Below are 13732 nucleotides of genomic sequence, written 5' to 3'. Positions count from 1 at the left end.
AGGAACGGTGATATATTTCCAAGTCGGGGTGGTGAATGTCTCAGAGGGGAACCTCCAGGTGGTGGGGTTCCCAGGTATCTGCTGCTCTTGTCCTTCTAGATGGTAGTGGCCGTGGGTTTGGAAGGTGCTGTCTGAGGAACGTTGGTGAGTTACTGCAGTGCATCTTGTCGATGGTGCACACGGCTGCTTCTGTTCATCGGTGGTGGAGGATTTGAGTGTTTGTGGAAGGGGGAGCAATCAAGTGGACTACTTTGTCCTGGATGGTGTCAAACTTCTTGAGTGTTGTTGAAGCTGCACTCATCCAGGCAAGTGGAGAGTATTCCATTACACTCCTGACTTGTGCCTTGTACATGGTGGACAGGCTTTAGGGAGTCAGGAGGTGAGTTGATGCAGAATTTCCAGCCCCTGACCTGCTCTTGTAGCCACAGTATTTATATGGCTGGTACCAATGCAGTTTCTGGTAACCCCCAAGATGTTGATAGTGAAGGATTCACAACGGTAATGCCATTGAATGTCATGGGGAGATGGTCAGATTCTCTCTTGTTGGAGATGGTTATTGCCTGACACTCGGATGATGCAAACGTTACTTGCCACTTATCAATTAATCATTGTCCAGGCCTTTCTGCATATGGACATGGACTGCTTCGGTATCTGAGGAGTTGTCAATGGTGCTGAACATGTGCAATCATCAGTGAACATCCCCACTTCTGACCTTATGATGGCAAGAGGGTCATTGATGAAGCAGCTGAAATTGGTTGAGTATAGGGCACTCTCCTGAGGAACTCCTGCAGTTATGTCCTGGGGTTAAGATTCTTGACTTTCAACAACCACAACCAACTTCCCTTGCGCCAAATGTGACTCCAACCAGCAGCGAGCTTTCGCCCGATTCCCACTGACTTCAGTTCCGCTAGGGCTCCTTGAAGCCATACTTGGTCAAATGTTGCCGTAATGTCAAGGGTTGTCACTCTCACCTCACCTCACCTCTTGAGGTCAGCTCTTTTGTCCATTTTTTAAACCCAAGGCTGCAATGAGGTCAGGAGCTGAATGGCCATGATGGAACCTAAACTGAGTATTGGTGTCACCTCCTAGCACTGTCGACGACACATTCCAGCACTTCGCTATTTCTCTCATGTGAAACAGATAACTCACGCTTGCTCCTGTGATAGCTTTGATTACCCACATTTCAAAAGAACTAATCCGTCACTGTAGCCTAGATTTTGACGATTGGGGAGACAGAGGTGAGCATGGGGCTGGGGGAGGAGCATAAGGCTGATCCAGGGGCGCAATTCTCCCAACCCCGCGCCGGGCTGGAGAATCGCCGCAACAGCGCCACGCCGTCCCGACGCCGGCGCGCGATTCTCTGAGGTGCGGAGAATTGCGCCGGCACGTTTGGCGCGGCGCCGGTCGCGGGCCGCTTTCCGCGGCCGGGTCGCCGATTCTCTGGCCCGGATGGGCCGAGCGGCCGCGCGGAAACGGCAGAGTCCCGCCAGCGCCGTTCACCCCTGGTCGCTGCCGGCGGGAACTCTGCGCAAGGGGTCGGGGTGCGGCCTGTGGGGTGGGGAAAAGCGCTCCTTCACCGGGGGGGGGGGGGGGGGGGTGCCTCCGATGGGGCCTGGTCCGCGATCGGGGCTCACTGATCGGCGGGCCGGCCTCTCAGCCCCCGGGGCCTACTTTGTTCCGCTTCCGGCCCCTGAACCCCCGCCGCGCCATGTTGCGTCGGGGTCGGAGCTTTCTGTGAGTCTACCGCGCAGGCGTCGGTTGGCGCTTCGCCACTGCGCAGGTGCGGGTTGGCGCCGCCCCAAGTCCACGCCAGGATGTAAGGCTGGAGCGGCATGAACAGCTCAAGCGCCGTGCTGGCCCCCTGTTGGGGCCAGAATCCCCACTGCCCGCGCCCGTTTTGCGCCGTCGTCACGACGGTGAGGACACTTAGTCCCGCGATCGGTGAATCGCGCCCCTTGTCTCTCCAAAGTGAGGCCAGAATAATTTTAATTCCCGAGCATTATTTAAATAGACTAGGGCCAACTTCTACCCCAGCCGTCATTTCAGCGATGGGGGGGCGGTGGGGGGGGGGGGGGGGTGTTTGTGAATGGTTGTTGTGAGATGAGAGAAGCCTGAGGCCTTGGTTTGGGGGCCTAGAAGAGAGTTTCTATCTTCCCGCCGATTGTCAGTGGGATTTCCCATTTTAACCACCCCACCACGAAACCCACTGGCGGGGGCACGTTGCCAGAGGCAAGGTTGAATCGCAACAACCGGAGAATTTCGGCCATTGTCAAGATCCAAATAATGTCATAGTACCCTGACATTTGAATCTCAACAAGACCTTTGTCGGTGAGGCCAGCAAGGTCTGGTTACACAATGTTCTAACTCTCTGCCTGCCACATACAGGCCAGCTATGGTGGTTAAAATGAGGGTTAAACAGTGTGCACCATATTAATGCTGTTGTTCCAGTCACAAGACTTGGATATAACTTTCATTATCTTATTAATTATAAATGGTTACAGGCCCAAGATGGTGAAAGCAATTTTAGATTCATATCAGGAAGGGTTTTTTTTTTGTTACAAACAGTGGTGCACACTTGGAGCAGACTTCCAATTAGGATAATTGGAATCAAAGGCCTTGGAGTCATTTAAGAAACGCAGTGTTATTGGGGCTGCCAGTTCATTTTTTTTTCAGCATCAATGAGGTAAATGGGCAAACACATATTCTTTACATTGTGATTACTTTCATTTACGCCACCTTTGTCGTTTAATGATAAAAGAAATAAATCTACAAGAAAAGGTAATGTAAATGCTGTCAGCTATTATTCCCAGACATTTAAAGGAGACTTTCAGTTTTGTAACTCCACTGAGACAACTCGGAAATGGCCCGATTTCTATTCTTGCAGTTGATTTAGTTCATCCAATTTCTTGTAATTGAATTATAATTTAAAATGTGCCCCCTGGCATTATTGTATCAATACATTTCCTTTATCTAATGCTACAATCCCAATTGATGTTACAACTGGATGGGAAGATCCCAGAATGGAACCGTGGCTCAAAATAGTTTACTTTTTCTTATAAAACATGGAAGAACCGAGTCACAGGTCCTCTAAGTTGTTTCAACAAGAAAAAACATTAAATAAACGTGGCAAAATTGGATTATAATGCAATACTCCTTTACTCGCACTTTACTTTAACAATTGCACACAGGTTTTAGGATTAGCACGGATTACAAAGTACATCTTAAGCTACAATGGTCTCATTAACACACAAAGGGCGGATTCTCTGAAACGGCGGCTAAGTGTTGATGCCGGTGTAAACACTGGAGCGTTTCACTCCGGCATCAACGGGCTTCTTGGCCCAGCGATTCTGTAGCCCACAAGGGGCCAGCAGGGGTCAGCATGACGGACCCACACAGCAAGCCGGCCCCCACGATATAGGCCCCCCCCCCCCCCAGATCGCGCACGCCCGCCGATTGGTGGCCCCCCCATGGCGAGCCTGACCGTCCTGGAGGCCCCCCGCCCCCTCCATCACGGCAGCCGCGGACTGAGTCCGCAGTTGCCATCCCGAGTGCCCGCTGGGTGGAACAATGTTAGAACCACGCCGGTGGGAACTTGGCCAGTTGCTGGCAGACAATCGCCGTGGGGGCCTCGTTCAATGGCCCCCGACCGGCACCGCGTCGACCGCGTGTGCGCAATTGGTGGCGACTCTCCCGTGACCATTCTCCGCGCCCGTGCCGAGCGCTATTGCGGGGCGGAGGCTCGGAGAATCCCGCCCAAAGTCTCTTTTAAGCACACATGGTGACTGTGGTAAGACACACTCCTCTCTGAACCCAAGTGAACGTCTGGATTTCTCCTCAAACTCCCCCCAGATGATTCTTACACCGTGAGCCACCCTGTCTCACTGAACCCCAGCTTCCACATGAGTAATTTCAAATTCTGCTTTCAAAATTTACACTTTCAAATCTTCTTATAAATTAAACTTTCCCTCCATTGCATCCATTGAGATTTCACTTTCAGGTTTTACGTCTCTCCCTTCAGGTTTCCTTTGTCTTAAAGGCTTTTACACAAACTCCAAGGTGAAACCACCAATTCCTAAAATTATTTCAAATAATGTCTCCCAAATTATAGTATTTTCTCGTAAACCTTAGAATTACTGCTGATATCTTTGTGGCCTCTCACCATCAACTTTCAACTCTCTGTGACTTTACTGAACAATAATCTGTTCCTGTTCTGGTTCACAGGTTCCTCTGCTCCCTTAACCCTCCAGGCTTCTTGGAAACCTCTTCATTTCTCTAGTTTCCTTAATTAGCTGGTTTTAGATTTCCAACACCCGACACCATTACTCGACATGGCTTTTCTTCTGGCAAGGCTGAGAGGGGTGTTCCCTTTTTAGCCTTCGAAAACCAACTGCCTCTAGCAGAGCTGTGAGGGCAGCCTCCTCTCTCGCTATTTATCTCCAACTGCTATCAAATTACCCAAAATAAAACATTAAAATGTCTCTACCTTACGAGGCCCCAGTTGCTGAGGCCTCAATGTTTGTGGAAGGGTGAGCAATGAAGCGGGCTGCTTTGTCCTGGATGGTGTTGAACTTCTTGAGTATTGTTAGAGCTGCACTCATCCAGGCAAGTGGAGAGTATTCCATTACACTCCTGACTTGTGCCTTGTAGATATGGACAGGCTTTGGAGGGGCAGGAAGTGAGTTACTCGCAGTAAGACTTCTAGCCACTGACCTGCCCTGGTAGCCACAGTATTAATAATAATAATAATAATAATCTCTTCTTGTCACAAGTAGGGTTCAATGAAGTTACTGTGAAAAGACCCTAGTCGCCACATTCCGGCGCCTGTTTGGGGAGGCCAGTGTAGGAATTGAACCCGCGCTGCTGGGCTTGTTCTGCATTACAAGCCAGCTGTTTAGCCCACTGTGCTAAACCAGCCCCTCGTGCAGTTCAGTTTCTTATCAATGGGAACGCACAGGATATTGATTGGCAATAGTTCCATTCCAGATGTCGTGGTCACATCCATTCTGGGTATCAAAGTCACCTAGGAGCTTGGCCTTGTTTTTGGGGTGGAAACAAGGACACCATCAATATCAGAGTAGAACCTCTGCGCGACTTTGTGGTTGAAATCTAAAGTCGGCGCATATGCACTGATGATAGTAGCACATTGGTTACGGCTGAGGTGTAGACGCATGGTCATCAGCCTCTCACTGACACTCAAGGGAGTTTGGAGAGCAAGGCGGTGATCCTGTTCTTCATGGCGAACCCGACTTTGTGGGTGAGGATATCATGGTCTGACTTCCCTTCCTAGAGTCCGCCACTTGCCTCCCTCAGCTCCCCCTCCCCAGCAAGTTGTGTTTTGCTAAGGGCAGCAATATCAATGTTATATCTTGTTGGCGCCCAGGCCACCATGGCTCTTTGGGTTGTCAATAAGTGTTCTCACATTCCAGGTTCCGAAGTTTAGCTTCTTGTTTCAACCACAGGGATGATGATCCCGATTGGTGCGCATTCCCAGCCAGGAGAAATAGGCCACCATTAATAGATCATCTAGTACTGGATGTCAGACAAGCAATCTGACAAATCAGAGGCAATGAATGGGTTGAGACAGATGGGGATAAGGTCATCTAGGTGTCCTATGTTTATGTGGAAGTTGATGTTGTGTATGTGGGACAACATGTCGGTGTAAAATAGAATTCTGAGAGACTCCAGAGGCAGGAGTGCAGGAACAGGGAGAGAAAACATTGAGAATAATTCTTTGCCTATGACTGGGAAGATAGGAATGGAGCCAGGCAGTGACAGTCCCATCCAGGAGGATGACGGGGTAGAGGTGTTAAAGGAGGATAGCGTAATTAACTACGCCAAAGGTTGCAAACATGTTGAGAAGCTCGACGATGAACTGGTCACAGTCACAAAATACAACGTTTGGGACAGAGGTGAAAACCTGATTGAAACGTTGCAATCATGGAGTTTGTGAAAAAGTGCTTTGTTTTTAGGAGGTATAGTTGTCAGATTGAGGAGATGGGGGAACAGTGCCTGAGGAAAAGGAATTGTTCACCCCCAATATCAGCGAACGTGGGAGCCAGAAAGGGAAGTTCGCTGGTCAACTGTTTCATAGGGTCAAGGCAACTGGAGGTGGATCTCATGCACAAGATGACCTCAGAGAAGGCATGATAGCAGACCGGAGCGAAGTTAAGCGATAAGTGCTGAAACATTGGGGAGGAGCTGCAAGATCCTCTCTGGCCTTCTGGAACAGCAGAGGGAAGCTCAAGTGGGTTCCATTCAAAATTCTTATTTAAACCTCTTCTTATAAGATGTTCCATTATAAAATTGTGTACGTTTCATGTCATGTAAGGCATCACTATTACCAGATACGTCACACATTCACACTGTTGGTGAGGATTTTCTGTGGAACTTAATGTTTCTTTAAATGTAGGGTTTATAATTAAAATTTTCCAATCTTTCTTCCTTCACTGTTTCTGAAGGCGAGTGAGGTTCTCACATAGAGTCCGTTCTGCAGCAATTGCAATGTTTCAGCCTGCTCTCTTTCCAGTCCCACTGATTTGCCATGCACCTCCTCTGCTCTGGCTCATTGGCCCCCATTCATTGGCTACTTTTTGGGCTTCAGAGATATGCCTCCCCTCGCAGTCAGCTCATGAAATGGACCGTACTTGGGCTGTTCTCCAGGCCAGCACTCCATCCCCACTGGCTGACCGGTCCATGCCCTGTTCCAAGTAGGTCTTCCAAGTCACTACTTTACCCAGCCAATCAGCAGGTCTGCAGGCTAGCAAGAGGTCATTCTCAATTTGGCGCTCTTCCCCAATGACAATGAGCTAAATATTGCCTGCAGTTATCTCCTTGGGAGAATAAAGAGGTTTTGTTCAAAATCCGCTTACTAGTATTGAGCTTCTCCTGTGACATTGTTCTCACATAAAACTGACACCCTAACCTTCTCCCATTCCTTCCCAACCCTCCCTCACTCAAACCACACCTAGATACCTCCTTCCCACTGCAACCACACACTGTATCTCAACTTCCATTTATTGAAACTGAAATAATGGGCAGGATTCTCCATTGCCCGACGCCAAAATCGTGCTCGGCGATCGGGCGGAGATTGGGCTCCGACGTCAAAATCGGGGCCAGCGCCAGTTTGATGCCGGTCAGCCATGCCATGCCCCCTATGAAATGGCGTCACCGTGACACGCGCCGTTACAACGGCGTTGGCACGTCATCGGCTGGCCCACCCACTGTGTTCCGCCTCCGATGGGCCGACTTCCTGGCGGCGCGGGACATGTGTGGTCTCAACCATGCAGGAACCCGGCGTGGCGGCTGTGGACTGTGTCCAGTGCCGCCCCACACAGCCAGGATCCGTGCCGCTGGCCGGGGAGGGGGCTTCTGTGAGGGCTGGGGGGACCGGTGGAGGGTGACCAGAGAGTGGGCTGTAGGGTCGTGGATGGCGGGTCGGGTCTGCGCACGGCCGGCGCCATGTTTGGCGCGACCACTGCAGGTTGTCGGCCGTGCGCATATACGGCTTGGGACCCGGTCATTCTCCGGCCGTTTTCGGCGTGGGAGGCGGCGATTTCACCCGGCGCCGGTGCTAGCCCCTCACCGGTCCCGGAATCGGTGAGGGTTTCACGCTGATTATTTGGTCATTAAAAAAAACACACGTGCTCCGCTGACCCCGGCAATTAGCCGCTGAAACGGAGAATCCAGCCCAATAGTTCTGCCAACAAACGCAAAATGCCTGAGTAAATGAAATGAAAATCGCTTATTGTCACAGGTAGGCTTCAATGAAGTTACTGTGAAAAGCCCCTAGTCGCCACATTCCGGCGCCTGTTCGGGGAGGCTGGTACAGGAATTGAATCGTGCTGCTGGCCTGCCTTGGACTGCTTTAAAAGCCAGCGATTTAGCCCTGTGCTAAACCAGCCCTGTGCTGGTAATAAACGTATTAGTTTGAAGGATTCTCTGCGATTCAAAGTACTTTTTGGACCTTCCAAGAGCGGAAGTAAAATCCAAAATGCTGTAATTGGTCTTTGCATATCTCATTTTCAGTTGCACCTCTAAGAGGTGTGAGGCAATCACAGATGGAGCGGTGTTAAGTGACCTGTTTTTGTGATGGGACATGTCAGATGTGCTGCCTTTGCTGTAATCTCCTTCCTGTCCCCATTAACAACCATTGTAACAGGAAAAAAGAGTACAAACAAGACTATAAAGATAAATCAAACAGCCTTCGGTAGAAATGAGCTTTAGCATTATCTATCTCTCTCGGCCTGTGCTCACGTCAAGATTCTGAAATTAGCGAATGAGGGTAAATTTATTCCTGTTATCCTTCCTGTTCATTTCAGATACATGGAACATACAAAGCTTTCTGTCAATATCTGCAACGCTTATTACAACAAAAAAAATCTCCAACAGCACATTTTTCAGATTGTTGTCTTCTAATTAAAGGTTACCACAGCCATAGATTTCCCGCTGCTCGTTTTGTTATTTACTACCACCACCATAAAACAAACGTTTTCATCTGTGGGAGGGGTAGGCCAGTGATCCAAAACATCAGACGCATACTCTAGATTTTGTTCATTTTATTTGATAAACCTTGAACATCAATGACATCTCGAGTTCAGCGCAGTCAGCGATGGCTCACTTTTTCACAGCTGGGTTTTACAAGAAATAGCCAACGCAACAGCAACAATATTTTTCCCTCCATCTTTCCCTATCCTGTCCCTGACATTAGTCAGGCACGACGCATCATATTTGACGACCTGAATCTGCCTGTACTTCTCAATTCAGTTAAGTAAATCAGACAATCCCATACTTCGCTTCCAGCAGGAACGGCATTTGGAAGTGGGCGAGGAAAGCCAGGTACTGCTGCGGACATGTCAGGGCTCCGGACAGTGGCAATGGCTGTCAGCACATTGAGGCCTTTGGGTGCAGTCCAAAAAGCAGTAGCTGGCGTCCGGTATCTGAAAGTAAAGGGGTGCTAGGCTTTTTCTGACCTCCGTGTTATTGCTGGCTGCCTTTGTTCAGATCCTCCAATTGGCGTAGCCTCGAGCCAATCTCCGTATGGAGACCATGTAATGATCCAATAGGAAAGTGGGATGATATTTAGGCAGAGCCACTATGCCTCCCCAGCAGAGGATGGATTCCTCTGGGTAATGCAAAGGGAGTTGAGTCACTGTATTATGATCCTCTACTGTTTTTACCCAGGCTTTCCACTCAGAAACAGAGGGCAGAATTTAATGCCCCTCCAGGTGATGTGTTTGGAGGGGTAAGGGCATTTAATAGGGAGGGCAGGTTTAGGATGGGAACACCTCCACCTGGTGAAGTCTCGGGCAGAAGGGTCGCGTATAGCCTTCCCACCCAGGCATTAATTGAGCTCCTTAAGTGTACAATTAATGCCACTTAAGGGCCTCACCCTGCCACGCCAGGTAGCCAACCAGCAGCAGGTGTGGCATGGTCATGCTGCAGCGGGTGTGGCATGGTCATGCCCCACCCCCAAATCAAACCCTTTCGTGGGATCTGGCACTGGGATGAGGGGACTGGCTGTAGGCCCCCTCTCTGCATTTTCTACCAACTCCCTACCCGTGACTGCCATCCCGCCCTCACTCACCTGTGTTCTGGATACCTCGTGGACTATGATTGGCCGGCTGCACTGGGGGCAGGAAGGAGGGTAATGGGATTTAAGCTCGGTTCCTAAATTGTAAGGAAGATCTGACGCTAGTCAGTTAAGTTCCTGATAGGCACTTAATTCCGGCAGGCCTTCCCCAACAGAGGCGGCACAGGGCTCCTGCCAGTTCCCTAGCCAGGAGGCGAGACCTTTGTCACTAACATAAAATCCTGTCCAGAGTCTTCCCTGGACACAAAGCTGAAAACACTGCTTTACAACCCTGATTATTAAGGTCATCAAGTGGACTGCTCTCGTATATCACCAATAAGTTAACTTTGTTCCGCACTGATGAGATGAATGGATTCTGTACCCCAGTGATTAAGTTACTACTCTAGCAATTTAGAAAATGTGAGTCCGAATCCGACCATGCCAGTTTGGGAATTTGAATACATTTCAAAAAGCTGGAAATTAGAATCTATTTTCAGCAAAAGTGACCATGAAGCTATTGTAAAAACCCAATGTCATTTATGGATGGAAACCTGCTTCCTTACATGGTCTGGGCGATACTATATATGAATCACGTCCCACATTAATGTGGCTGACTCTCAGCTACCTTCTGAAGTGGGATGGGTAATAGATACTGGCCAGACCATGCGTCCCACGTTCAGGGAATGAATTTTTAAAAACATGTATGAGAGGTCACTTACTAATTGGCCAATTCTGGGAAAACCAGGTGACTGATTCCCGCAAAGTGTGGGTGTCTGACTCCTGTTTCGCCCTGACTTTTAAGGTACCAGAGTCCATGGGGAAAATTCTGCCTATTGTTTCAACCGTTCCTTCCCCCACTTATTTTCTTCCTAACTCCGGCCTAATTTTGTCCTCGAGTTCAGTCTCTCCCCACCTGCATTGCTGACTCTTCCATCACCTTCCTTCTGTTTAACAGTTCCCAGTTCCCTGCTCTGCCCATTTCCTTTGTAGCATGGATGTCCAATCCCTCTACACCTTCATCTTCTGCCAGCTTGGTCTGAGTGCTTTCCGCTTCTTCCTTGAACCTAGGCCTAACCAGTCCCCCAATCCACCACCACCCTACCCCGCTGGGCAGAACATATAATCCCTACAGTGCAGAAGAAACCCATTCGGCCCATCAAGTCTGCACCAAACTACTTCCCCGCCCTATCTCAATGGCCCCTTAACCTAACCTACACACCTTTGGACCCTATGGGGCAATTTAGCAAGGCCAATCTACCTAACCTCCACGTCGTTGAGCTGTGGGAGGAAATCGGATCAGCCGGAGGAAACCCACGAAGGCACGGAGAGAATGTGCAAACTCCACACAGACAGTCACCCAAGATAAGAATTGAACCCAAGTCCCTGCCATTTTGAGGCAGCAGTCCTAACCACTGAATAACTTGTCCATTGAATAATTTCTTCAGTAACGTTTTCATTTTCTGCCTTGAATAACTTCAACTCCACCCACTTTCCCCAAATAAAAGGTGCTATGAGTTCCCACATGGGTGCTAGTGAGTCTTTCTTTTTGTGAGTTATGTAGAACATTCCTTTTGTTCGAGTTCTACTCTCGTCCATTCCCTCACCTCTTTTCCCAGTACACTGATAACTGTATCAATGACGTTTGGGACTCACCCTGAAGAATTTCAGTACTCTGCTTCCAATTTCCACTGTGCTCTTGCCTTAAATGGTCCATCTCCAACTTTTCTTTCCCTTCCTTGACTTCTCTGTCTCCATTTCCGAAGATAGGCTGTGAACCAACATTCATTATAAGCTCACTGAGTCTCAGAGAGTTGCTTTGGTACTCTCTCATACACTGCTTCCCAAAACGTCTCCATTCTGTTCTCCCAATTCCTTCACCGCCGTATCATCTGTTCAGGCAATGCAACCTTCCATTGTGATTTCTCTTCCCTCACTCGAGGGGTCCACCCTGCCCTCCTCCCTCCACCATGGTTGACAGAGCTCTCAGATCTGTCTGTTCTATTTCATGCCCCGCTGCTCTCACTCCTTCCTCTCCCTCCAAGATTTTCCACCTTCCAACCCACCAACCTTCATAGTGAACAGATCGTCCTTCAATATTTCGGCCACCTCCAGATTTAACCTCTGCCCCCATTTTATTTCCCTATTTCCTTGATTTTCTTTTGTCTCTTGTTCTCCTAAATTTGGTTTTCATTTGCTTTAAACACGCAGTTATTCAGGATCCTGCCATTGACACCTCCTCTAGACACTTACCTTGTATTTTTTACTTGTTCCATTATCACTCTCTTTGCTTGCACCATGAAACCTTTTATTTAATCCCTCCTGCCCCCCATTCTGTCACAGACTTTCCCTTTTATTCTTCTTCCCACCCTTCCCCCTTTCACTCGTTCAAAACCAATTACGTTTCTAACTTTTCCCAGTTCTGATGAAAGATCACGGACTAGAAATGTCAGCTCTGTTTCACTCCACAGGTGCTGCCACACCTGCTGAATATTTTCTATTTTTCTTTTGAATTTCCGTCATCCGCGGTATTTTGCTTTGTATTCGTCGTCAACGAGTAAGTCGGGTTCCTGACAAGCAAATGGCCCCACTGTTCCAACAGGGTCTAAGTACCGCAGGTGCCACCAATGTTTCAGATCGTCAGCCTTTTGTCCGACCTGGGAGTACTTTGAGATGGTACAGTGTTCTTAGACAGTTGTTTGAATTGATTCTATTATTCCCATTTACATCTCCTCTAGCCCCATCCCCTGTTTCTTTACATTTCCCTTTTGCCTTCTCCCATCATCCCTTTTATTGTTTAATCTCTCCTGTTTTCCAATCTATCGTAAATTTTCCACTTTGCCGTTACCCCTCACTGCCTTACTTCAAAACTGTTACATCTCTCAGTCCTCCCACTTTTAACAAAGGTTCACTAATATGTGACGTTAACTCTGGTTCTCCCTCCTCAGAAACTGCCGAATATTTCCAGCGTTTTTTTTCTGTTTTTATTTTCAAAACGCAACAATCTGTATTCAGTGCTTAAAATATTCATGCCTTTGAATTATTTCCCATTTTTTTCAGCACCTGAGATTCTGCGAGGTTGCACCTATGGTCCAGAGGTGGATATGTGGTCTGTTGGAGTCATAACTTACATCTTGTAAGTGTGCATCAAACATGCTTATATATGTGCCATGCTTATACTGTTGCAAGGAACTTTTGCCAATGTTTTGTCAAAATTGTGCGTGCCAAAACTGAGATAACACGAAGCAAACTAAATGTGTGGTTTCACGCTGCCACTAATTTAGACTGCTGGCATTATTAATTGTAGGCAGTTTCTCAGTTGAATTATTCTAAAACTGATGAGCTGCATGCATAAATTGTGATAACCTGCTGATCAAACCTGTCTCAGCAAATGTGAAAATGAAACTACACTTTTTAAAAGCCATATGTCTTTTGCAAATTTCTGATTTTTTTTCAGGCTGTTTTTTAAAAAATTACTACTGTTATATTTCAGTGTAAATAAGCCAAAATGAGGGCAGATGCTTCTCGCCTTCACCCTCGTTTATTCTGACTTCATAGAAAGGGAAAGGTATTTTTGTCAGTTCTTTCTCCTCCGCTTAAACCTTACACGCACTGACTAGAAGTAAACCTGTGATCGTAACTCCTTCCTTCCCACATATGATGACTGCTCTGTTGAAACAGTGATGGTGAGGTAGAAGGTACTTGATGACTGATCCATTTTCCCACTCCAATTAACATTCCCATATTCCCATAAGGGAACTTGCAGTATAGAGAAAGCGTTAAGCTTCAGGCCACAGCTGAATAGTAGTATCACTGATCGTGCTGATCCAGGGCTGCGTGGTCTATATGTGTGGCCTTGCTGACTCAGACCTGAATGAGAGATCCCTGCAATCATTGCCAAGTAGGCGTGCCAAAGGCCCACAATAATGGTTGCTGTGGTGATATGCATCACTGTAAATACACAAGGGGTTAATGTAAATACACTATGACTAAGTAAACACTAGAGGGAGCACCAGCGACGTCATGACATGCAGCTAATGAACACTTAGAATAGGACATGACCAATGAGCAGTCAAGACATCCAGAGGTGACACTACCACAAGGGGGCATTACACAACCCATATATAAGGACAGGGCACACATGCCCTGTCTCTTTCCACAGACGAC

General features: G+C 48.0%; 1 protein-coding gene across 2 annotated transcripts in view; it reads left to right on the top strand.

Moving 5' to 3' along the window:
- The window catches only part of LOC140394945 (calcium/calmodulin-dependent protein kinase type IV-like), a 155557-nt gene that overhangs the window by 126725 nt on the left and 15100 nt on the right, over window positions 1–13732 (top strand). For both annotated transcript variants that reach the window (XM_072482160.1, XM_072482158.1), the window contains one exon: window positions 12626–12701. In XM_072482160.1, the coding sequence (XP_072338261.1) occupies window positions 12626–12701 (76 nt within the window). The remainder of the gene's footprint in view (window positions 1–12625; window positions 12702–13732) is intronic.

The sequence above is a fragment of the Scyliorhinus torazame genome, chromosome 18 (assembly GCF_047496885.1).
Source record: "Scyliorhinus torazame isolate Kashiwa2021f chromosome 18, sScyTor2.1, whole genome shotgun sequence".
Taxonomy (NCBI): Eukaryota; Metazoa; Chordata; class Chondrichthyes; order Carcharhiniformes; family Scyliorhinidae; genus Scyliorhinus; species Scyliorhinus torazame.
This window is presented reverse-complemented; position numbering and strand designations above follow the sequence as displayed.